The sequence below is a fragment of the Zalophus californianus genome, chromosome 2 (assembly GCF_009762305.2).
Source record: "Zalophus californianus isolate mZalCal1 chromosome 2, mZalCal1.pri.v2, whole genome shotgun sequence".
Classification (NCBI taxonomy): domain Eukaryota; kingdom Metazoa; phylum Chordata; class Mammalia; order Carnivora; family Otariidae; genus Zalophus; species Zalophus californianus.
Window position 1 is genome coordinate 88,793,851 of NC_045596.1, and position 24,004 is coordinate 88,817,854.

Here is a 24,004-nt window from a genome sequence, read left to right on the forward strand (position 1 = left end):
GGGCAGATCTCTCTAGGGACTAGCAAAGAGTTCTGCCATCAAGATCCACAAGAATTTGTCAAGATTTGGACAGTGCCCAATTTTGAACCTGCTTGTCAGGCCTGAGAACAGTCTCAGCACAGGGCTTTCTTTCCAAGCAGTTTCATCACATGCAGACACAGTGCATTTTTGGTTTAAAATAGCAAACACCCTAGCACAGACATCTAATCTAGGGAAAGGAAGGCAGCAGAATTCCCACACAGCTGCTGGAGGGCAGGGCCACAAGTAGGGTAAGCAGGAGACAACACAAGGTCAGCATGAAGCACAACCTCAAATGATGTAATTTAGCAGGGCCACACAAGGGTCACACACAGCCTCAGCCGAGAGCTGGGTATGCAGCAAAGCCAGGTGATTCTGAGCAGTCTGTAAGTAACCTACACAGAAAAGAACTGACACAACCAGACAAAAAGAGAAGTATTTTCATAGTGCTGCATAATCTACTGGTCTCATAAAAACCTTCCATGAAACACACAGCAGCCAGATTGTCAGAAGTATTTTATTGGAACAAATAAGAATGTAGTTCCAATTTACTTTCCCCATCCACCATCTACAGCAGTGGAGTTCTAATGTACTATACAAAGAGAACACAGCATTATCCATTGGGGTATAGGGAAGAAGACACTACAATGTCAATATATGTTTTTATATTAAAAAGTTTAGGCTTATAAAAAATATTTAATATACAGACTGTCACTGTATGTCAGATAGGCAAGAGTGCCAAGTGGATTGAAAATAATGCTAATAATGCAAGCGCAAGCAAACATCAAGAAAATGGCAAAGCGAACAGTTATCAACTGTTCCAATATCAACTCTTTAAGAGTTTGCATTAGAGCTAAAATCTTTAAGATCTAGTAAGAAGCGGACCAAAATAATGAGAAATTATCAATTTTATTTGATGTAAGGATTTGCAGCTTCCATCAATGACCATAAACGTCGTCCTAAGTGTGTTCGGTAATCTGAGTTAGCAGATAATTAAGTAATTTGGGTACTTAATCCATAAATAATTATAAAATAGTCCAATTTTTTAGCTGATAGAGACCTGCAATCAAAAAAAATTCTCACCACCGATTTATATATCAGAATTACCAATCAATTTTGACTTCTTTCCTCTCCAAATAGACTAAACCAACTCCTTTTCTCACTGCACTGATACCTGTATCTGCATCAGGGAAAGGATCTAACCTTAGGGATGTTAAGACAGAGCTATGACAAGCCAGAAGGAAGAAGGAGTGAAGTAGTGATACATACTACAACATGGATGAACCTTGAAAATAGAAAGCTTAGTAAAAGAAGTCAGTTGCAAAGGACCACATATTATGATTCCATTCTTATAAAATGTCCCAAACAGGTAAATCTACTGAGACAAACAATAGATCAGAAGGTGCTCAGATCTGGGGTGGAGGTGAGGGAATGGGGAGATATGGGGGTGAGAGCTCAAGGGTATGAGGTTACTCTCTGAGGTAATGAAAATGTTCCAAAACTGACCATGGTTATGGTTGCATACAACCATGAATGTACTAAAAACCATTAAACTGCACACTTTAAATGGGTGAACTGCATGGTAACATGAGTTATATCTCAATAAAGTCATTTAAAAAATATGTGACCACCGAATAAATGTTTACTGAATAAGTAAATAAATCCCTCCTTCCCCAGTTAAAAAAAAAAAAAAAAAAAAAAAGGCCAGCGGAAAAACCTCCTGGATGTAATCTCCCCAAGTAAAACTACTGTGTGGCTTAATCCTTGTCCACAGGGGTACCTTGTGACTTTAAAACAACAAAATGTTTACTCATGAAGATGCAGCATCTGGATGACAACTGTGTGCAAGGAATTCTAGAAATCTACTGGGGTGTGAGAAGAGGCGGAAAACAAATAACAGGTATGGGCTGGTTCTCTGAAGGCAGCCCTTTAATGGTAAGCAATTCAACCCAATGATTTACTCAAGTTAGATATCCAGACCTCACCTGGTTATTAAGTTTGCACGTTTGGTGCCCCCAGAAAGTTACTATCATACCAGATGCCCTCCCAGGGCCAGGCAAAAGCAGTATTGGGCTAATTTTCTACCTTTCTCATACCATCAGACCTTGCTTTACTATTAGAGCAGAAAAACCTCCTTTGCCAAAGCACTGAAGTCAATTCCATTGCTTTCAGTACTGATAAAAGAACTAGAGAGAAATGCAAATGTGTTTCCGTCTCTGATACAGCTCAAAGGTCTGGCAACCAAGAGCCCTGGGAGCTTTGAAACCAGGAAAGTGCACTAACATGACTGTGCCTTTAGTCCACACAATTTGTTATTACCACTTCCAGATAAGAAAACTAACTTGTCTAACTCCACACACCAGTAATTTTGCCCCACCAAGCAATTATCAACAAAACTTAAAAAAATAAATAAATAAAAAAGCCCTCTAAAATTAGTTTTTCCTCCGGTAGCCAAGTATTTTCAAACTTCACATTGCTTACACATTATCAAGTTCACTCAAAAACTATTAAACAGGGGCACCTGGGTGGCTCAATCGGTTAAGCGTCTGCCTTCGGCTCAGGTCATGATCCCAGGGTCCTGAGATGGAGCCCTGCACTGGGCTCCCTGCTCAGCAGGAAGCCTGCTTCTCCCTTTCCCTCTGCCTGCCACTCCCCCTGCTTCTGCTCTCCCTCTCTGACAAATAAATTTTAAAAATCTTAAAAAAAAAAAACCTATTAAACACAATAAACATCTCAGATACCCCTAAATTATTAACTGTTTTCTCATTTGTAGGTTAACGGTCTTATTTCTCTTGCCACTACACAGAGACCTCTGTTCTTTCCAGATACCCAGCCATCTTGGAAGGGAATGTTTCTTTTTGAAAAATTTAATCTCTAATTTCCCCAATTAGATACATAAGAATCCCTCATAAAATCCAGTTAACGTGATCCTGCATCATTTAACTTTGGCTTTAGCTTAGAATTGATAAATGGTATATAAGGCATGAAAGCAAACATGCTTAGGGCTTCAATGCACAGACCTATCTCAGCACCCTATTCCTAGCATGCGGTGACTCCCCACTATGGATTCTGACCAAGTATTTCCTATGTTAACTCGGTGACATCATTTTCAAAGCTCTGTTTGCAACCATCATGCAATGTTTCAAACTGTGAGTAAAGAAACAGAAATAAAACTTAAAGAGTAATTTTCCCATTAGACACCTAGCAAGTGGCTGATCTTGGATTTGGGCTCAAGCCACTACATGATATAAATAAATGGAAATTCGTCTTCATGAGAATCTGTTTGCCTAATTCTCATTGTAGTCAAATCTGAAAATTACTATTTAAAATACGGTGAAAGAGCACACAGAGCAAATGTCTTACATGTAAAGGTTTCTGGCGTCTGTGCTAACAAAATAGTGCCACAGTACCCCAACAACGTGAAATACAAGAAGGTCTAACCCCTAGCCTTCATTCTTGCCAACCACCGGTTCACTTGGCAGCTATGTTTATAAACCTTTTCATTTAAAATATATGAGGATGGATGTAGTTCAACTAACTTTATTTTAAAAATAAATTTAAAAGATAAAATGCTCTAGAAATCCTTTGTCTAGGTTACTTAATAAGCATGACCTTTTCATTTAAAAATATTTATTAATCAACTTTTAATTTAAAAAGTATTTATCAATCAACTTTCCTGGCCTGACCAGAACAGACCTATCTATGCAATCATTTTTAAACAAGTAAACCAAATACTATCATACCTGAACTGCAAGCAGGTAAAGAAAGAATGGCACATGGTAAACACTGCAGTTATGTGGAAAGGCTGTAACAGTCTGCACCCCTCCAGGAGGCCTGGCTTGTCTCTGCCCTGTCTGTACCCCAGGGTCTGTCCTACTGATGTAGCTCCTCCTCACTCTCTGCGTTAAGCTGTAGGTGTCTGCGCAAGTTCACGTTTAAACCGTAAGCTCCCTACAGGTGCTGACCGTCTTCATGGACATATATCCACAATACGGCTCAGCACAATGACTTTCAAAGTAAGTATAAATGAATATTTATAGGATGAATGATAAATCATTCCTGAAATAAACGTTCTCTGGTGTCTGTGTTCATTCTACCAGGATACTTGCTTAACCCTAAATTTTAGGGTTAGTTCAGAGACAACTGAGACAGGTACAACAATGGATCTCTTCTTTTGAATACTGAAATGAGATAAAGTGTCCTTTCTGGTTATTGTCCCATTCTACCAGGGACAAAAGAGCTTTATTAGCATCTTCTTTCCTGAAATAAAACACAAGAAACGAGCCAAGCTAATGCTGGAAAGCATTTTCTTTAATGAAGTAGCTAGTTGTTTACACAATAACCAGCATGTAGATCTTAATTTTGTTATGAAGAAACAAAAATATTCATAATTTTGGTGAATTATTTTGAACCATTTCAAGAGTAGTTGATCAAAATGATTAACATCCTTTTATATAAAAAGCTCCCATAAATCCTTAAGGATATGAACAAGCAATTCACATAAACATGTAAACCACATAAATATATAAATATGTAAATACATATTTAACTATAATCTATTTAATTAGATTTCTATTTAAATCTATATAACCAGAGAAAACCTAACCTTAGAAATCTACTTAAACCTATATAACCTATAAAAAGTAGATTGTAGGTTATGTGTATTTTTAACAGGGCTTCATTGTAGCATTGTTTAAAACAAAAACAAAATATTTGAACATCCATAACTGAGGATATAATAAAAAAATGAAATATTCTTTTTTAAATTTTTTATTATGTTAATCACCATACATCATTAGTTCTTGATTAAAAAATGAAATATTGTTATAACTGGATAGTAACCAACCATAACAACTGATGATAAAAACCTATATTTATTCACATGAAAAGATGAGCACATGATTACAATAAAAAAAATCTTATGAGCCCATTTATAAAAATATTTGTATTCTAAGTATAGATGCAAAAAGAAATCTGAAAATATGTATGGGTATACATATATAAATGAAATCATATCTGAATGATAGAAATATAGATATTTTTACTTTTTCTATTCTTTAATGAGTTCCCACAATTTAAAAAAATATATGTATTATTTTTTAAGAAACAAAAACAAAAAATAAAAGACACTTTCTTTGAGAGAAAGATTACTCCTAGTAAGTATCTCCATAGTAAGAAAAGTTTCTTCACTTTTTAAAGGAAACCCACGGTTGCAACTTCTCAGGAATGATCGCCATTCCAGTTAATTCTAAACTAATTTCTCTTACTTAACCTAGTATCATGATATCACAAAAATCACCACTAACAGCTCCTAAAAATGAAGCACATACCACATTTTAATTGCTTATTGTGCAAAGAACACTTTGGCAGTAGATTTTTGCCTGTAAATGCTCAGTTTTTATTCAATAAAGAGGCAACATCATTTATTAAAGAGATTCCAAGAGTCCCAAAACCTTTGGCCACCCAGCTATTGATTAATCTATTTAGTCCCTAAGACTCGGGGACACTGGGCCCTAGAAGTGAGCAATAGGGATTCCCATAAAAATTAGACATTTATCAAAAGGAGTCTGATACAACCAAAGAACAAATATTTCCCAGGAATTTTCAAGAACACATTAAAGCAATCACATGGTTATGTGTTGAATGAACCAGAAGACAATTTAAGTTTTCTGAGAACCTGTTATTTAAGCCACCACTGAAGCTGAACTGTTTCCATTGTTTAATAAAACACACATATAACAGACATTTTAATCCTCAAAATAGTTTACTGACATTGACTAAGGATTCTTCTCAATACCTTTTCAAGGAAGGAACTAATTTATGGATTGGGTCCCAGCTCCTGAATCAGGAAACCAGGCTTTGAATCCAGATTCTACCACTTAACTAAACTTTGGGACTACAGAAATCAATTAACTTCTCCATGCCCCAGTTTCTTTATTGGAAACATGGAAAGACTAGTAATATTCACTTCAAGGACTTAAGAAAAATGCATGTAAATGCATTCATTAGATATTACATACATACTAGCTAGTATATTAATACTATTAGTCTCCTCACTTCTGCGCAAAATGCAGTTCTATGTCTCATAATCATACAGAGGCTTCTCGTCAAAATCCAGGCAGCTTCAGAGTAAATGAAGTGATTTTGTGAGGCACTGCTGCTTTAAATAAATCATGGACAAAGGGGCGCCTCGGTGGCGCAGTGATTTAAGCGTCCAACTCTTGGTTTCAACTCAGGTCATGATCTCAGGGTCCTGGCATCAAGCCCCACATCAGGCTCAGCGGGGAGTCTGCCTGAGATTCTCTCCCCCTCCCTCTCTGCCCCTCTCACTAGTGCAAGCTCTCTCTCTGTCAAATAAATAAATCTTTAAAAAAAAATCAATCAATGAATCAATCATGGACCAAAACAATGGCCATAATATGTTTGGTTCCAGATACTGTTTAATTTTTGTTTTCTTAGCATGAAAGAGAAACACAGGATAATCCTTAAGCCAAACTCATGAATGTCTTTCCTGAAACTTTCCTCCTCTTTCTAAATTCATTATTTCCACTGATGCTGTCCCCTCATCATCAAGTTAGAACTTTTGCCATCTTTTATACATCTCCCCTCCCCTAGGCATCTAACTGGTTTGCCTTTGAACTCCATATTCTCCATTAGCACAACAGCTATTTCTACCAAATATAATGTTAAAGAAATTTATAATTTCATATACTATCTCATTTTATACTCACAAAACCTTTATAAGAATCAGCTACATCTCACTGGTGAGAAGCTGACTGACTGCACGGTCACCTGGCATCTTCTGTGTGCCAGTGGCAGTGATGATAATAAGAAACTGAAGGTGCAGAAGGCACCCAGCACAGTAGGAGTCAAGACCTGCGCCCCAATTATGGTACCACTACTTACTAGCTGTGTGATCGGAGCTAACGACCTACTTTATTTGATCTCCCACTTCTTGATCTGTTTTACAGTGGTCCTTAATCCTTTCTATGGCCTCTATGCCTCAGTTTCTCACTCCTCTTTATGCCCCAGTCTCATCTGTAAAATTGGGATATTAGGGATATTATCAGGTTTTTCTGAGGATGGTGTGAGCAAATGCATACAAAGTACTTAGAACAGTTCCTTTGTAGGACGTACTCAAAACTGAGAGCTAATGTCTAGTCCATAGACTCCATGTTGAATGCTCAGAGAATTTCTAAGAGCAATTTCAGCTTCGTGAAATGTATGAGCTTATTTTTTTTTAAGAGTCTCCATTTAAATATGGAATAACATCTGATATTATTGCCCTCTATCGGTGAAAGTTAAAATTTTCTGAATTTATTCCACAAACATCTGGGAAGTAACCTGCTCTATGCCAGGTAGTGTAACAGGTTCTGGGCAATAGAGATGAATAAAACATGCGTCCTATCCTGAAGGAACTAACAACTATGTGAGAAATATAGACACAGAGATGACCAACTATTATAAGACATGGTAACAGTTATAAAAGTCCTGTGGGAACCTCAGGAGACAACACTTAGTTTTATCTGGTGGTAGAATCAGGAGGGGCTTCATGAAGGAGGTACCATTTAGCCTGGACGTTTCAGGATGAACAAGATTGTGCTGGCAAGGAAGAGGGAACGGGGCATTTCAGGGAGACCAAGATAAGAAACTGAAGATGGGGATTTGGGAAAGGGTTTAGGGTCCAGGTCTGGAAATGTAGCTGAACAGTAAACTGCAGGATAGGGCGGTGAGGAGACAAGCCTTGAAAGGTAGATGGTTCCATACTGTGGAAAGCTTTGAAAATAATACTAAAGAATGTGGGTTTTATTCTGTAGCCAGTGGAGCAAGGCAATTTAGGAAGAACCTGAGATGACTAGAAGTGAACTGAGTGCCAGGGGTCTCTATGAAGGAAAGGGCTGGATAGGGCTGAGTGGAGAGAATGTGAGCTCTGGGGCTGAAGTGCCCAGAGTGCTCCACTGCTTTCTTGGTCTGAGACCTGTGCAAGTCACTTAGGTATTCCGAATCCCAGTTAAATTATATCTATGGGGTCAGTGTTTTTCCAAACCTCACTTTAAGGAAGAATCAATAAAGTAGCATGTTAAAAGTGCATATGCATGATCTGCCTGCAGCTTCTGGCTCAGGACATCTGCAGAGGGGCCCAGGTATCTGTCTTTTTAACAAGAACACTAGTAATTCCAATGCAGTCAGTCCCTGTTCTAGAAACACTATCACTAACACAGAGTACTGTATATTTTTGCAAATAGAACAGGTGGCAATCTATGTTATAGGTGAAGAAACCAAGGTCCAGAAAGAACAAGTAAATGGCTGAAGAACACACAGGAGTCAGTAACAGAGCACTGGGATCTAGATCCTCAGACTCTACCAGCAGCACTCCGCTGCAACTCCCATCAAATGTGTGATATATTTTACCATTACTGTCTCTGGCCCACAGTCTGATCAGTCTATCAAGGGTTATGACTAAGGGGCTACCCACTCTGTCCTTCTTCCCTCCTCCCTAGCTTGGCCAATAAAGTAGGAACTTCTGGTCTCTGGGCAGCTGCTGCAGCCTTTTCCTCTCCCCTCCCCTCCTTCACTCTCCACGAGGGAAAGCTACTCATCTCTGGTGATTTGGAGAAGAAAATGAGCAAGGATGGACTGACTCTTTGTTCTCTCTTTGGGGGCCAGCTTGCCCAAGCCTAGATTCTTTTTCACCTTCAGTCCTACAGGAGATAAGCTCCCTGACTCTGTTGGGAAGCCTTGGCTTACTGATGTGTTCATTTTGGGGAAGTCAAAGGAAGTCCAAATTCATGTCATGGTTCAAGCCACATTCCCCAATCCAGCCTTATTAATAAACAAACTGATACTCTGTTCTCCATCTGTCCGACTTCTTCACTAGCACTGGACTGATTCTTGCCCAGAGAGGCATGATAATTATCAGCCTCAAAACACCTACCATAACCAAACTTGAACATAATCAAGCACATACTTTTAAATATTGACTTTAAATAAATGTGAGGTTTTTTTAAGGTTAAACTGCAATGTTGGGTTAATCCCAACTTAAAAATAAGGTGCATTCACTGCCTTTGACTCTGCAAATTCTACTTCTAGCAATTTATTCCAAGAAGATAGAATCTGTGCAAAGATTTAGTTATAAAATATGCATTTCATCACAATGTTGCCTAAGACAGGAAAAAATGTGACTTCATCTGAATGTCTTCAAAAGACTGATTATATAAATTAGGCAATCATTAAAAATGATGTTACAGAAGAATGAAAGAGATATCCACTGTATCTTGGTGGGAAAAAAGCAAGTTACACAATGGTATATTATGTTCCCACTGCTATGAATGTATAAAATATATACTTATGTGTATTCCTATATGTGCACAGGAAGAGGCCTAAAAGGCTACATAGCTAGTTTTAGGAGTGATCATCTGACAGTTATTCCTCTTGCTTATCTGAGTTTTCTCATTTTTCTAGTGACCATGTATTACTTTTTTAAATAAAAGTTATTCTTTTTATTTTCACAAAAAATAGTTAAGCATTACTGACATTTCCAACAAAACATCAAAATAATGACGACTTTTCTATTTTACATTTTAATCAATATTATGATTCATTTAATAAGTGTTTTGTGTTTGGAATGGCAAATGTAATTTTTTTTTAATGAAAATAAACACGTCCTTATACTTTAAGGAAGGGCACTAACTCTACAACTTACTAAGCTGAGGCAGGTTACTGCTGTCCCTGAGGATGGCCTCTTATCTCTAACATGGGGACTATAAAACTCACGCACAATTTAGGATTAAATTAAGGAACAGTATCTAGGTCAAAGTAGTAGTTTCTAAGAAAAGGTAGTTGTTTTCCCTTTCAAAAAAACAAAATGTTGACTTTTAATGTATATACACAAATAAGCAAAAACCAATTCAAGCAATGTTTGGGAGACTTAATTCTTTTCCCAACCCTGCTAGCTAGCTAACTGGTTAGCTCAATTGCATAAACAGTAAACAATTTTTTACTTCGGTACTTTTGGATTCATTCCAGACATTAAAAAAAAAACCTAAGTGTTGGAGTCAAAGACAAAGTCTAACACACTTGAGATAAGATTACAGTACCTTTTTCTTGATCCAAGTCATCTGAACCAGTGCACCAAGATGATGTGGTCATAATTATTATGAGATATAATACATACTGTTAAAAATGGAAGAATTCTTTGCCAAGAAAGCTGACTCTATGTTAAAATATATTTAACATTCACTGGGTTTTATTGAGAGAAAAAGTGAAGTCTTGAAAGGATGGAAGCTGGAATTTTCCACGAGGCTAGAAAACCACTGATTTCTCCTTGCTGCTGGGCCAACACACCCCTTGGACCTGATCCTTGTAGATGCCAGGAAAGCTGGAAAGATTTAAGTTAGAAGGAAATTCAAAGGGGGGGGGAAATAACTTGCCTGTCATCCTGTACGTTCACATGGCTCTTGGATCTCCTGTCTATATAATTTTTGCAGCGGAGAGAAGAGACTCGGCTCCTAAAGGATTAAGGAGAAAAGTCTCCTAACCAAAAAAATATTCTTACCTTCAGCCAAGGAGTTAAGAGTTATCTGGGAATTTCATATCAAGTATTAGAAGCATGAGATTTTTCACGAATATGAGACTTAGAAATCTGTTCCTTCACACATCTCATTTCCTATGGTGCTAAAGGGAAAAATCAGGTCTCTCCTAACATGACTGGAGAGAAAAAGGAGCCTGAGAGAAGAAAGCCACCTCTGTAAAGGACGTAATGACAATCCCCAAACTTACTTGTGTAAGTACTTTCTAAAGGTGAATGTAAGGCCTTCACACAACATCCAAATTCCAGGTCAGCATGACGGCACAGTAAAAACCAAAACCTTCTTCCCCTTCTCAGTAGCTTCCTAGGTACAGCCAAGCACCTCTTGTGGCTATACAATTCCCACCAGGTGGGAGCCGTACACTGGCTGACACCATCCGACACTCCTGCTTTGCTCCCTAAGCTAGAAAACGGAGTACTTTTACAGGCTTTGTGCCATCTGAGTTTCACATCAACCACGTAAAGTAGGCAAGCAAGATATTAATAGGCCGTCTTATAAATGAGGAAACAAAGGTCGATGAAAGTTAAGTACCTCCCCATAGCTCTGAGGAAGAATGATGGACTTGGGATCACCCCACAGGTCTCTGACATCTCACCCAGTACTGCTCTTCTCCACAGGCTCCCCTTCACAGAGGACTGCCTACCTCCACCTGCCCAGGACTCAAACATGCTCTCAACATTGCGGAAGGGCACAATTTATAGTACACACTGGCCCAGAAAAGTCAGCACTGATATTGCCAGATCTATTTAGAAAGAACACACAGAATTTTTTAATATCTGAAAATACCGCGTTGCTGAAAAAAAAAAAGTCCTTTCTATCTGGAAAAGAATAAAACTAAACTGAAAAGCATTAACCATATTATACTAAAACATAATTGAAGGTGGTTTTCTTTTTTTACTATTATATTTGCATCTCAAGCACCCTTTGGAAGAAAGTGTTTCTATCACCTCTTTTTCTTCAATTAGGTTTCTAGAACTAAGTAAAAAAGTTTATGACCAGTCCTCATATGAGGGTCCAGTCTCTTTCTTTTCTCATTATTGCAGCGAACTCCTGGCTGACTGTTTTCACCTGTTATTTGGACACTTAACAGTCTGTAAGGAGCAACTTTGACTTTCTCATTAAAGACTCTAGTCTAATATTCTCTCACTCCTTTCACTGATGCAACAAATCAGAGAAAAAGTAAAATAATAAAATACTAATGATTATTTAGCAGACGTTGTCAGATTTTGCTTTTCACATAACATTTGATTTGATAAGAGAGAGATCACTTGGAAATATCCAAAAAACATACATGAAAAATTTCTAGTACATTTTTTATTCAGCAAATCTATTGAAGTGTCTATTCTGTGCTAGGCTGAATGGAACTATCTCATAATTCATCAGCAGTCATCAACTATCATCAAGAGTGGATAGGTTTTACTGTAAAATTTTTCAGGACTGAAAAAAAAGGACTTATAAAAGTATCTTAGTATGTCAGCATTTAAAAATTTGTTTTGGGGGGCACCTGGGTGGCTCAGTTGATTAAGCATCTGATTCCTGATCTCAGCTCGGGTCATGATCTCAGGGTCTTGAGTTCAAGCCCTGTATAGCATGGAGCCCACTTAAAAATTTTGTTTTGTCAATCTCCAGGTTTTAGAGGGGAGGGGGGAGGGGGGATTGTTAGCCTGGTGATGGGTATTAAGGAGGGCACGTACTGCATGGAGCACTGGGTGTTATATGAAAACAATGAATCGTGGATCACTACATAAAAAACTAATGATGTATTGTATGGTGAATAACATAAAATAATAAAAAATTTTTTTTGTTTTGTTTTGTTTTGGTTACTGTCTCATTCAAAAGTTAACAATAATAAAGGAAAATTAAAGCTACACCAAAGCTGCTCCTCTTTTTACATTACAGAGCCTTCCCTTTATCTACCCCTCATGCAACCTTTCTCTATGTTGAGAAAAGAAGCAACAGCCCTCTTTCTTAAAGTGAACATAACATCAATAATAAATTACTGTGATGAACATCAAAACTTGATTCTGAAAAACTATCGAGTTTCATATAGAATTATTTGTGGGCATAACTAGAAACAGTGGTCAACAATCAAAAGGTTTTTAGTCTACTTGCCCCTAGTTAGCTGCAAAAATAAAAGACATTTCTTGGGGCGCCTGGGTGGCTCAGTTGGTTAAGCGACTGCCTTCGGCTCAGGTCATGATCCCGGGTCCTGAGATCGAGCCCCGCATCGGGCTCCCTGCTCCACGGGAAGCCTGCTTCTCCCTCTCCCACTCCCCCTGCTTGTGTTCCCTCTCTTGCTGTCTCTCTGTCAAATAAATAAATAAAATCCTTAAAAAACATTTCTAGACTCTCTATGATACATCTCTTCCAGTCACAGTTCTCCTAAGATGGGAAAAAGGGGACAGGTAAGCAAAATCCCTGTTGGCTCTGTAATGCCCTTGCAATATTCCCCACACAAATTCCCAGTGAGCTTTGTGAGTGATCTACACAGAGCAAGCAGTTAATTTCAGCAGGTTTACAAATTTAGCTAGAGTGGGTATTGTGTGTAAATGTGTCATTTCACAGAGACTTTAAAATCCCCTTAACATCCTGTTAAATATCTGCAAATAGTCCGGCTAGATTGGCTACATTACCAAATCTCTGCAATTAGCAATCCCTATTTCCTATTCATCCTTTACTCAACTCCCCACTCTCCCCTTCAGTGTATTTTAATACCCCTACCTGTCTACCCCTATATCCCATCCAAACTTCGTGGTTGGTCTCTAGGTCATTTTCTGGTTTTGCATCTCCAAATGTTATAAAGATTGAATCATTTATACACCTAAAATGACTTAAGAGCTTGTAGCAAAGTCTACAGGTCTTATACTGTGACTTCATAAGGTCATATTAAAAAAATAATCATGATCTAAAAAATATTTTTAAAAGTACTTAAACAAAGTCCAATGGCTGCCTTTTCCAAATGAGTAAGGACCTGTCAGGACAGAACAAAGCAGTACAAGTCTCTTGATTACTACAATATTAGCTTTTTTTTTTTTAAAGATTTTATTTATTTGACAGAGAGACACAGTGAGAGGGAACACAAGCAGGGGGAGTGGGAGAGGGAGAAGCAGCCTTCCCGAGAAGCAGGAGCCCGATGTGGGGCTCCATCCCAGGACCCTGGGATCATGACCTGAGCCAAAGGCAGACACTTAACGACTGAGCCACCCAGGCACCGCCAGTATTACCTTTCTATAGACTCTCTCAGTTTGGCATAATCACTTAAGTAATCATTTTATTTTATTTTATTTTAGTAGCGGGGGGCTTGAACTCATGACTCTGAGATCAAGACCTGAGCTGAGATCAAGAGTAGGTCGCTTAATCCACTAAGCTACCCAGGTGCTCCTTAAGTAATAATTTTAAAGATACACAAGTTTTAAATGAATATCTTCTTTTTTTCCCTTAAGATTGTATTTATTTATTTGACAGAGAGAGAGAGATCACAAGCGGGGGGGGGGGGGCAGAGGTCGAGGGAGAAGCAGGCTCCTGGCAGAGCATGGAGCCCGATGCAGGGCTCGATCCCAGGACCCTGGGATCATGACCTGAGCCGAAGGCAGACGCTTAATGACTGAGCCACCCAGGCGCCCCTGAATATCTTCTTTTTAAAAAACTTCACTCCTTGACAGTAGTACCTATATAATGCTGAGGTCTACTTTTGCCTGGGAATAAAACATGTGCTTTTCTGCTAACCTATGGAACAGTGCTGGCTTATTTTCCCTTTAAATTCTGAGTCTCTCTTGAAATCAAAGGGAAACCAGTTTTATAAAATTCCAATCATGTCTATAATACATAAATGAGGAACAAAGGAGTCAGACAGGAATGGAATGATCTGACTGACTAAAGAAATGTCAGTCACATAAACCAAAAATGGTTCTGCTTAGAGAACTAACAGGATTAGTCAAAAACAGATACAACAACAAAACCAGACTCAAAAACTGGAAATTTTTCTCAGTTGATATTATGAAAGAATACATGTGAGGCTACACATTCAAGTCCAGATGAACCCATTTGTGAGGTCCTATCTCTCTGTCCTGTTAAATCACAGAAGTCTGACTGCAAGAGAGACTGGATCAAAATACTGGGGTTGATGAGAGCAAGTTCAGGACCTGTATGGGGGCAGGGAGAGGGGAACTTGAAGAGTAAGATTTTCCGCAGGTTGGCTCAATGGTCTTGTTTTCATGAAAATGGGTTATTCTCATGTTGTTATGAATGAACATGAAATTTCTAGAGTCATTTCAAAAAAAACATAGCTGATTAAGGATCATACTTTGGCCGCACAAGTCATGCAAGTAGAGTATTAGCTCCTGAAGGGTCATATGTAGGTAGTATGGCTCCCTGGGACACGTGAATAGGCAAACCGTTTGGTCATGAGATTATCTAAGATATGTGAAGTTGGGGGGGAGGGGTGGCAACAGCTTCCAATTATTCTGACTGAGATCCTTCCCAACTTTATAGCAGCACAATTAAAAATAAATCAAACAGGAGAGTCTGAGGGCCCCGAGGAATTTCCCCACACATTCTCCTGATACCCACATTCAAATTTGAGATAAAACGTACCTTCTAATATTTAGCTTCTCCTGCACTTAGGGTAAAGAGGAAAATGTAATATACTTAGCTTCAGGAAGTATGCAACTTAGAAAATTTAAAATAATTTATCACTAAGTCAAATTAAGTACCTTCTTATAGTAAGGTGATCACACTCCATCTTAAAAATCTTGCTCAAAATATAAGCCATAGTCTCCCTCTACTCTTGAATTATTATTTCTGTATTCTCAAAGCTATGCAGCAATGTGATGTACAGTGGTATAAAAATAAGCTTACTGATAAGCGTAAGCGCACTTAGTTCCTAATGCGAGATGTGACGATGACAAAAACCAAATTTAAGCTGTAAGTGAATACAAACATGGGGGTAGGTTAAGACAAAGTTATAACAGGTATAATTCTGTCCATCACAAATCAAAACGATGATTCCCTTAAGGTAAAAAACCATATAGTAGAAATGAGATTCTCAAAATAATGAAAAAAGAGCCCTTGAAACACCTTAACAGCAATGTATACTAAAAATAAGGAAAAAAGGAAAGATGAAATACAAGCTTCTTCCTTTCCCACCTAAAAACCCACCCTCAGAAAGAGCACAGAGAAACAAACCCAGTGAAGTCAGCAGCACCATGCTGACCAGGTGTTCCGCGGTCGCTGCGACCCAGCTGCTACATCTGCTGTAGCTTCCTGCACCAAGTCTGCTGCTTTGCCCTCCCCGAGCATCTGAAGAGAAATGACATGTTTCTCTTCAGAGGTGTTAAAAACTTGGGTTGCCTAAAGGACAGATGTAAGTTTGACACCTACGATTAATAACCACAGTGTATTAGGCCAGTGGGAACTTTCACTATGCTGAAGCCAGACAAACTCACTGCTCACACGGTACTCAGGCGCCCAAGTGCCAGGACCCAACGGAGGTAACAAACTATTTTTTTCTTTTAATACTTTACCATTGGCCTACAGGGATTGCCATAAATAAGATTCACAGAAAGGAAGGCTTAGGAGTAGGCTTTTAATAAGTTCTCTAGGGTCCTTGCTCTGAAATATTTAACAAGCTTCGGCATCTTCTTACTCTCTATGAAAACCACCAACTCAAGCCAAGGTTCACTGTGCTTTAGGAACGGACACCAAATGTGTACTTATTATAGGTGCTTTGTTAGGTCTGATTTATCTGAACCAAGAATTCTTATTTAAAATTCTGTGAGACATTCATAAGATTTCTGGTATAAACACACCTCTAAAAATTCCAGTTCTGAAAAATGTAATTAGCCAATTAAAATTTCCCCTTCAGAAGGAAAAAAACTGGACTGGCAAAGATGGTTCGGTTCTCTCAAGTAGGTAATACTGTACTTAGGTCAGAGGTAAAAGCTGTGCAAGCATACGTAAGTCAGTGTTTGTCTAGAGCAGAGCAAAAGCGTACAGAATTGTTAAAATGAGCTACCAACAGAAACATTTCAGTGCATGCCAATTGGCCCTAGCAGCATATAGCTGAATTTATATGCAGTTACATACCAAGGGAAGATTTCTTTGTGAGGAAGAGGAGGTCAGGGCCCTCCCCCACCCCCAGAGGTTTTTCTAGTTCTCACACCTGCAGGCAGCAGATGCAGTAAACAAGCAGTTGTTTGTAATGCAAATTCAAGTAACGAGGATGCCTCGGGGCTGCTCCCACCTTAAGCCCAAACACAAATGGTCATCCTGCCCCTGACACTCTAGATGAAAACTTACCACTGAGGATGTCAGTTACACAAACACTAGGTCCTGCTAAGGACAGAGTTAAAGAGCAAGAAGTCACAAGCATGGTTAGGGGTGAATAAGAGAGGCTGCCTTCCGGTTAAAGTGTTTTGGATCGCAGACACATTAAAAACAGCTGTTGGGTATTAAAAACCAAAGACTACAATTCACTTCGGTCGGACCGTTAAAAAGAAAAATGGACATAGCCTTGTGGTTAAAAACTGAAAAACTTGTGTAATTGTGCAAACTGCAGAATATCGCCAAGAAAATATGTCTAAAATAAATACGTCCTAAATAAAATGTAACAGAATAAACCAAAGCAGCAGATAACAGGGTAAGGTAACTGCTTCCTGACCACACCTCTTTCCTGCACTCTACACCCACCAACATTTATTCTGGCCACAAATCTTTCCTAAACAATGAATGACTGTTCAATTCACTGACCTCAAAATTTTAATATATGTACTAACAATAAATACCTTCTATTCTATCAAAATTTCAAAATGATTAGCATGGGAGGAGGAGGGTAAGGGTGGCTGGAGAGACCTAAAGCAGAAAATGCTGATTAAGAGAAGAGATGCCTAATTTTCAAGATGCTTAGGGATAATATATGAATACCAGTACATTTTTATTACATTGACTTTTAATAAATTATTGTTTTGAAAGGAGAAATGGCTGAACTAAGGAATAAATCCCACAAATACTTATTAAGCATTAACTGTTTACAGCTGAAAAGTGTTTAAGATCGTTTTAGTGGTTATTTTCTGTTGTTACCAAGTCAGAGACTATAATTTAGATTTGTCAGAAAGATTATTTGTTGTTCTCAAAAGTCTTTCAACAGAAATCTTCAATTATTCCTTATCTAAAACATATTCTCCTCCTCAAAAACAAACAAAAAACACAAAAAAATAGCCCAACTATAAAAAAAGTATCTGATATGTTTGCATATTTAGTTCAACAAATATAAAAATCTACAAATTTTAAAACTCAGAAGCATTTATTTGGGAGTGGTCCCTAAATATTAAACTGTATTTGCTTTGATTAATCACTTTTTAGGCAGGAGATTCGTATGTACCACACAGACATCTCTATCATTAAATATCTGAAAAGCCTTTTAAAATAAAACGTGAAAACACTATTTCCTATAACAACCATCATAAGATCTCCAAGATCACCATTTTAACTATTATATGAAAATCAGAAATATCTCATTCCCTACTTGAAAGTTCAAGTATCTTTTTGAAATTTATGGAAAAATAATTACAGGAACTTCTAAATCACAGTGCCACATCAAGTGGTTATATTCCATGTACCTGTCATTCTAACAATTGAAGACTACACAAATACTCTTGTTCATAATCGATTCCTCTCTGCTACTTTGGTGAATCTTTTAGATCCCAGATTGTGTTCACTGAGGTATTAACAACAGTACTTTCCCTAGATGTCCGTGATTTTATTTATTTTTTTTCCACTTAATGGAAGCACTGGGCTAATAAGGCAAAGACCATAGGTTCCATTTTCACAATCCTAGATTTGTTTCCCTTAAGGGTCAGACTGAAACCCTAATCCCCAAGACCCTGCATACATATATGTTCTTCATTGGGGGTTAGGTGGTAGAGGGAGAAAAAGGCTGAAATAGGGCAAATATATTGATGGATCAGTGAAAATCCATCACTACCACAGGAGGGACAACTCTCAGGGAGAACTCCATCACCAGCACATTTCATATTCACGTACTACGTAAGTTACCCTTTAGATGTTTTCCTACTATATAAATGACATTTCCACTTCCCAACAAAAGAAAAATATCATCAAATAACATATCTGAAATTCTTCAAAGTGCTAAACATTTGATGCAGTTATGTTGCCACTGCATTTTTAGAACTTTAAAAGTTAACTGAGCCATGAGATAAAAAGGACAATTTTCATTAGGGTTATCTTCAAGTGATATTTTCTCAACAATTGACAATAAAGTAAAAATAACTCATCCCCACCCCAACTGATTTTTTTTTAAAAGATCTGAGAGAGAAAGAGAAAGCAGGGGGAGGAGCAGACGGAGAGGTAGAGGGAGAGTCTCAAGCAGATTCTGTGCTAAGCACAGAGCCCGACTAGGGGCTCCGTCTCATGACCCTGAGATCAGGACCTGAGCTGAAACCAACAGTCAGTCTTTAACTGACTGAGCCATCCAGGTGCTCCGCTCCGCTCCCCCCACCCATCCCCCAGCAACTGATTTTTAAAAAACATCAGGAATACAATAAAACAAGACACGGTCTTAAAAGCTGAAGTAACACTCTAAATGTTCAGCCCCAAATGAGGTAAAGTAGTTCTGATTCTAGATAGCTTGTGGGCAGTGCAAGTTATACAGTACTTAGTTAACTGAAAAATTAAATCAATTTTTTCCTCTCATCAGCATAAACAGCACAATACTCATAAAATCATGAATTTGTTGATTTCACTTTACTTGATTTCATGATAACTGGTGATCTGTTATTTATTAACCTTAAACAATAAGCCAAAAGCTAAATTCCAAGTGTAAGACATCAAAAGCAGCACGCTTTTAAGGCAGCCATTCTTCACAGCAGGTCTTACTTAGTAATGACTGGTCACATACAATGAAACTATTTCTGATGTGTTTTAAAAAACAACTATTTTGCTAAAATACAAATTAACTTGCACTTCTGAAAATAATTTGCCAACATCAGCGTGTTACTCACTGTTCTTGGGATGGGTGGAGAAAGAGATCCATTTGACATGTATGGGTCATTATTCATATTTGGCATCATAATGTACCCAGAATAACTCGAGTAGGAGGGTCCCTTATTGTAGAGGCCTCCATCTGGATGCTTTCCTGGGAGAATCCAAATAACAATCAATAATGCATTGACTTCCTTTTTATATCAGTGCATTTTTCATCTGAAAATCTAATAGTTCTATGACAAATCAGACGTGCTTACAAAATACTGTAACTGAATTATTATGCTGTATTTTAGATTGACAGTATTTATTCTCTTAAATGGCTTAGCAGTGAAACAGATGTTTTAAAAACATGTGGTTCAATTTACTTCCACTACTGACTGGTGTTTTTACAAAAATAAGTGTTATTCATCTAACTTAATTTGTTCTAAAACTAGCAAACTGGCCCAAGAAATACAGACACATGAAAGAAAACACACAAACCTAAAGCTGTATTATAAACATATTAGGCCATCTAGCTATCCACACACACATAAATATTTACACACCTGAAGTTTTGAGCAAACTCAAAAATTCTACCTGTGCTTCTAGATTTCTAGAAAATTTCTAGGTTTTCCTGAGGGAAAGAGCTGTATCTAGTATATATGGGCAACTACCAAATTTATGAAGGATTAACTCCAAGAGACTTAATTTTATATACTATACCATTCTGCCAAAGAAATGTGTGTGTTTAATATACGCCTTTCTTCTCTTTAATCTGTGTAAATACTCTGTAGCTCAGAAGGAAGTTTGATATTATAGATTTCTTCCCTTCTTCTCCTGGCTGACATTTTGTATGAATACTTTATTCTGGTCAAACCAATTGTAAGTAAAGGAGAACAGAGAATGCAGACTATCCGACAAGAAAACCGTATAGATTATTTGATTATTTTAAAGTCACATGGAGTTCTAGCTAAATCTAAAAAATATATGCAGTTTTTATAGTTTTGAGCAGGAATTAGAAATGGGGAGAAAATCTATCATCTTCCATATGCAAAGTTCCTAATTTTAAGAATAAAGTTTTATATTTTTACAAATTAGATTCTGATTTACTGAGTCATATTTAGTCTGTGCATTCACTGCCTGCCTTCTCACTACAATAAGAAACAGCAATTTTACAAATGAAAATCCATTTGAAACTATTCTTGTTGGAAAACAAATTGGTATAGACTGTCACGCTGGAACAATGCAGAAAAAAATACTAAAGGTCTAAGCCAATTAGAACTTGGGCTAAAATAAGGAAAAGAGGAAAACTTATTATAGACATTTCCCCTTCCACACTGAATCTGGAAGCCAACTAAAACCCAAAGGCCCCTAACTCATTCAAAGACAGTTTTTAAATTATGTAAATATACATGAGAAATAGGAAGTAAGTTTCCTGGGTTTTTTTCCCCATTTTGTTAAAATAGTGGGCACAGTCTTATCACAACTGATGCCCATTTCTTGGGACTCAAAAATCACAAACCTACCTATATTCAAAAACTGCACATATTAAATGATAAACCCGGGAGAAGTAGAATTAGGGTCTTACCATCATCAGGGTGTTCTCTGGCCTTGTCGTGGTAGGACTCCTGAGAGGTTTGTGCTTGTCTGGCCACCTAACAGCAAGAATCCCCGTCCCCGAAATAAAGAAAATCAACTTTGAGTTTGTGATTAAGCATGTGTCCACTGGTAATTCAAAGGAGGAGGGCTGGGTGCAACTCAATCTACCTATTTTATCAATCTAAGAGGGGTAAGGCTAGGGTTGGAAACCTGGAAATCTGTTGCTTTTTCTTTTCAACACATATTTTTGAGTGATTATTATGTACCCAGGACTAGAAAGCATAAGTGAGAGTAACAAAAACAGTAACAGTATAGTAAATTTGGGAAAGCTCCACACACTGCTCTGACTGCTGACTGCTGCAGAGCATCCCGGCTGCTTGGATACCTAGTATGATAGGAGTTTGATTTAATGGGGTTCATCATTTTGATAGCTCCTTTAAACCCCTGTTCACAGTCAATCGGAGCTGATTAAAGTCAGGCCGAAATATCGCTTTACAACTATAAGGACATTTTAATTAAAAAACTAGGAACTCACATTTAAGGGTCTTAAGGCAAGTGTCCCAAGCCAGTCCCAGCAGAAGCCCCCCTCCTTAAAACCTACCACGGCTAGCTCAAGCCCAAGCTGAAGCTGACCAAAAAAAGTGAACTATTCTGTGGTTAAAGGGAGGAAAATTTGAGAGTTGGGTTATAAACATCTAAAAGGTAGCCCAGCTAATATCAGTTCTGGTAACCACCATCCACCCAGACTCAACCACGTGCAAATCAGTGGTATTACCCATTCACTATCTTCCCTGGTCTGCCCCATGCCCACTTACTACCTCAGCAAAGATTAACAAAGCCCTAATCCCTGGGTTCTATGCTTCAAGCTGCAAGACCCTTCTTCCCAGAGCAAAAAGAGAAAACGTGAACTGGGTGGCAAATTTATTTATGGAATAAGGACGGACAAGCAAAATGAGCAGAAAGAAAAAGAGGCTGCTCTACAAATATGAGAGTCTGGCCTCTAAGTGTTTTGGATGTTACTTGGTTCCTTGGACGTATGTCCCTCCAGGTAACCTCCTCCCCCCAGTACATATTCACAAACCTTTTAAGTGGGTTTGGGTGCACCCTAGCCCCCCCGCACCCCGGTCCCCTTCAAATTGGCATGTTGGGGTGAAAGATTCGAGGATAACGAACACCCGTGTGTTCTCCTTAGAACCCAGGGCCCCAGCCTTACAAATGAGTACTCACCCCTGCCATTGGTATAAAGAAGGTAACTCTGAAGTGTTCTTAAACATGTTGTTTAAAACCCAAAATGTCCCCGCCCCCAAAACCACACGCTTTCATTTTGGGGGCAGAAGGATGCCATTTAAGGGAAAAGGGTATACCCTCCAAGTTTCTTTGGAGGGAAAAAGCGTTGGTGAAATCATTTGAGTGTCAGGACTTTTCTACCGGATTTCCTCCAAAGCGTTTCCCAGTTGTTAAACCAGGGTGGCCAGTGGAAGTGTCGGGTATCAGGGTCCATCCGCCCACCCCACCCCCCTTTCTGAAACTCTCCACCGCCTGAAATAGCCCTTCCGCGCGGTCCTGCTTGCGGCTTTCTCTCGCCTGTACGCACGTGTCTCTATTTACTCTACTTGGGTTACCTGCGCTATCGCCCGCAGCGGGCCAGGAGATCAGATAAAGCGCTTTCCACCCTCCCCTGAGTGGGTGCCCTGACTTCCGCCACATCTCGACTCTGACTCTCCTTTCGTCTACAAAGATTTAAGGCCTGATTCGGGCACAAACTTACCCGAAATATAAGCGCTTTTTAACTTTAAGTGGCCGGGATTGGAGAAAACTAGCGTTGCCGGCGGTACCGGGAGGGCCCCCCCTTCGGAGGGGGAGGGGTGGCTCGGCTGGGGGCGCCCACGGCTCCCAGCAGCCGGCCCGGGCGCTGGGACTCCGGCAGCCGCAGAGACCCAGGCGCACGCCCCCTCGGCTGGCTGGCTCCGCACGAACCCCGCTCTGCGGCGGTTGGGACCGCCCCGCCTATCCCCGGCCCACGCCCGCCTCCCCTTCCTCTCAGCCAGCGGCTCTGCTCATCTCTACCTAAGCTTTGGTGGTTTAACGCACTTTTGCAGAGACATCTACCGAGAGAGCTAGCGGGTGCACTTTGTTTTCCGTTCCACGGAAGAACTTCTCAGTGTTGTTCAGACACCCTGGCTTTAACGCATCGCACTCTCTCAACCCCACTAAAAAGTCCGCAAGTGAAACGTTATGGGTTAAGGGCAGCTTCTCCTACCCACAAACCAACAATTTAGTCATCGAACCTCAGAACTGATCCACTTGGAATACCCTTCCCTGCACACTCCACCTCCCACCGACACCAACACACACACACACACACGCACGCACGCACGCACGCAGGCATACACACAGGAAGAATGTTGACCAGGGGCCCATCCAACTCCCCCCACCCCCACCCCAGCAAACGAGGGACCTACTCGGGACCCGTCAGTCGAGGCTCCCCGGCGCCTTCCCTCCTTCTCTGCTCTTCCCCGGGACCCGCCACGCTTCACGGACCTCCGGGCAGCGGCCCGCTCACCTCGTGTCCGTTGCTGGCCGGGATGATTTCAGACTCGTTAACCAAGGAGGACTTGATGTCGGCTAAGTCGCCTTCCTCTTCGGGGTGACTGATTTCTGCGAAGATTTTCTCCTTCTGAGGATCGCCCTCATCTTTGAAGGGGATCATCTCGTCGGTGGCGCAGAGTTCCGGGTCTCCCCCGCCGCCGCCGCCGGCCCCGGAGAGTTGGGGCATCCCGACCACTCTATAATCTCCGCTCCGCTGGAGGAGCACCCGA

The 24,004-nt window shown here is 39.5% G+C and overlaps 1 protein-coding gene across 5 annotated transcripts in view; it reads right to left on the bottom strand.

Annotated features, from left to right (window-relative positions):
- The window catches only part of LEF1 (lymphoid enhancer binding factor 1), a 120,155-nt gene that overhangs the window by 94,839 nt on the left and 1,312 nt on the right, over window positions 1-24,004 (bottom strand). For all 5 annotated transcript variants that reach the window (XM_027599906.2, XM_027599907.2, XM_027599905.2 and 2 more), the window contains exons 1-3: window positions 23,749-24,004; window positions 21,175-21,241; window positions 19,625-19,758 (exon numbers count right to left, since the gene is read on the bottom strand). The exon at window positions 23,749-24,004 is cut by the window's right edge. In XM_027599906.2, coding sequence (XP_027455707.1) covers window positions 19,625-19,758; window positions 21,175-21,241; window positions 23,749-23,961 — 414 coding nt within the window. In that variant the 5' untranslated portion in view covers window positions 23,962-24,004. The remainder of the gene's footprint in view (window positions 1-19,624; window positions 19,759-21,174; window positions 21,242-23,748) is intronic.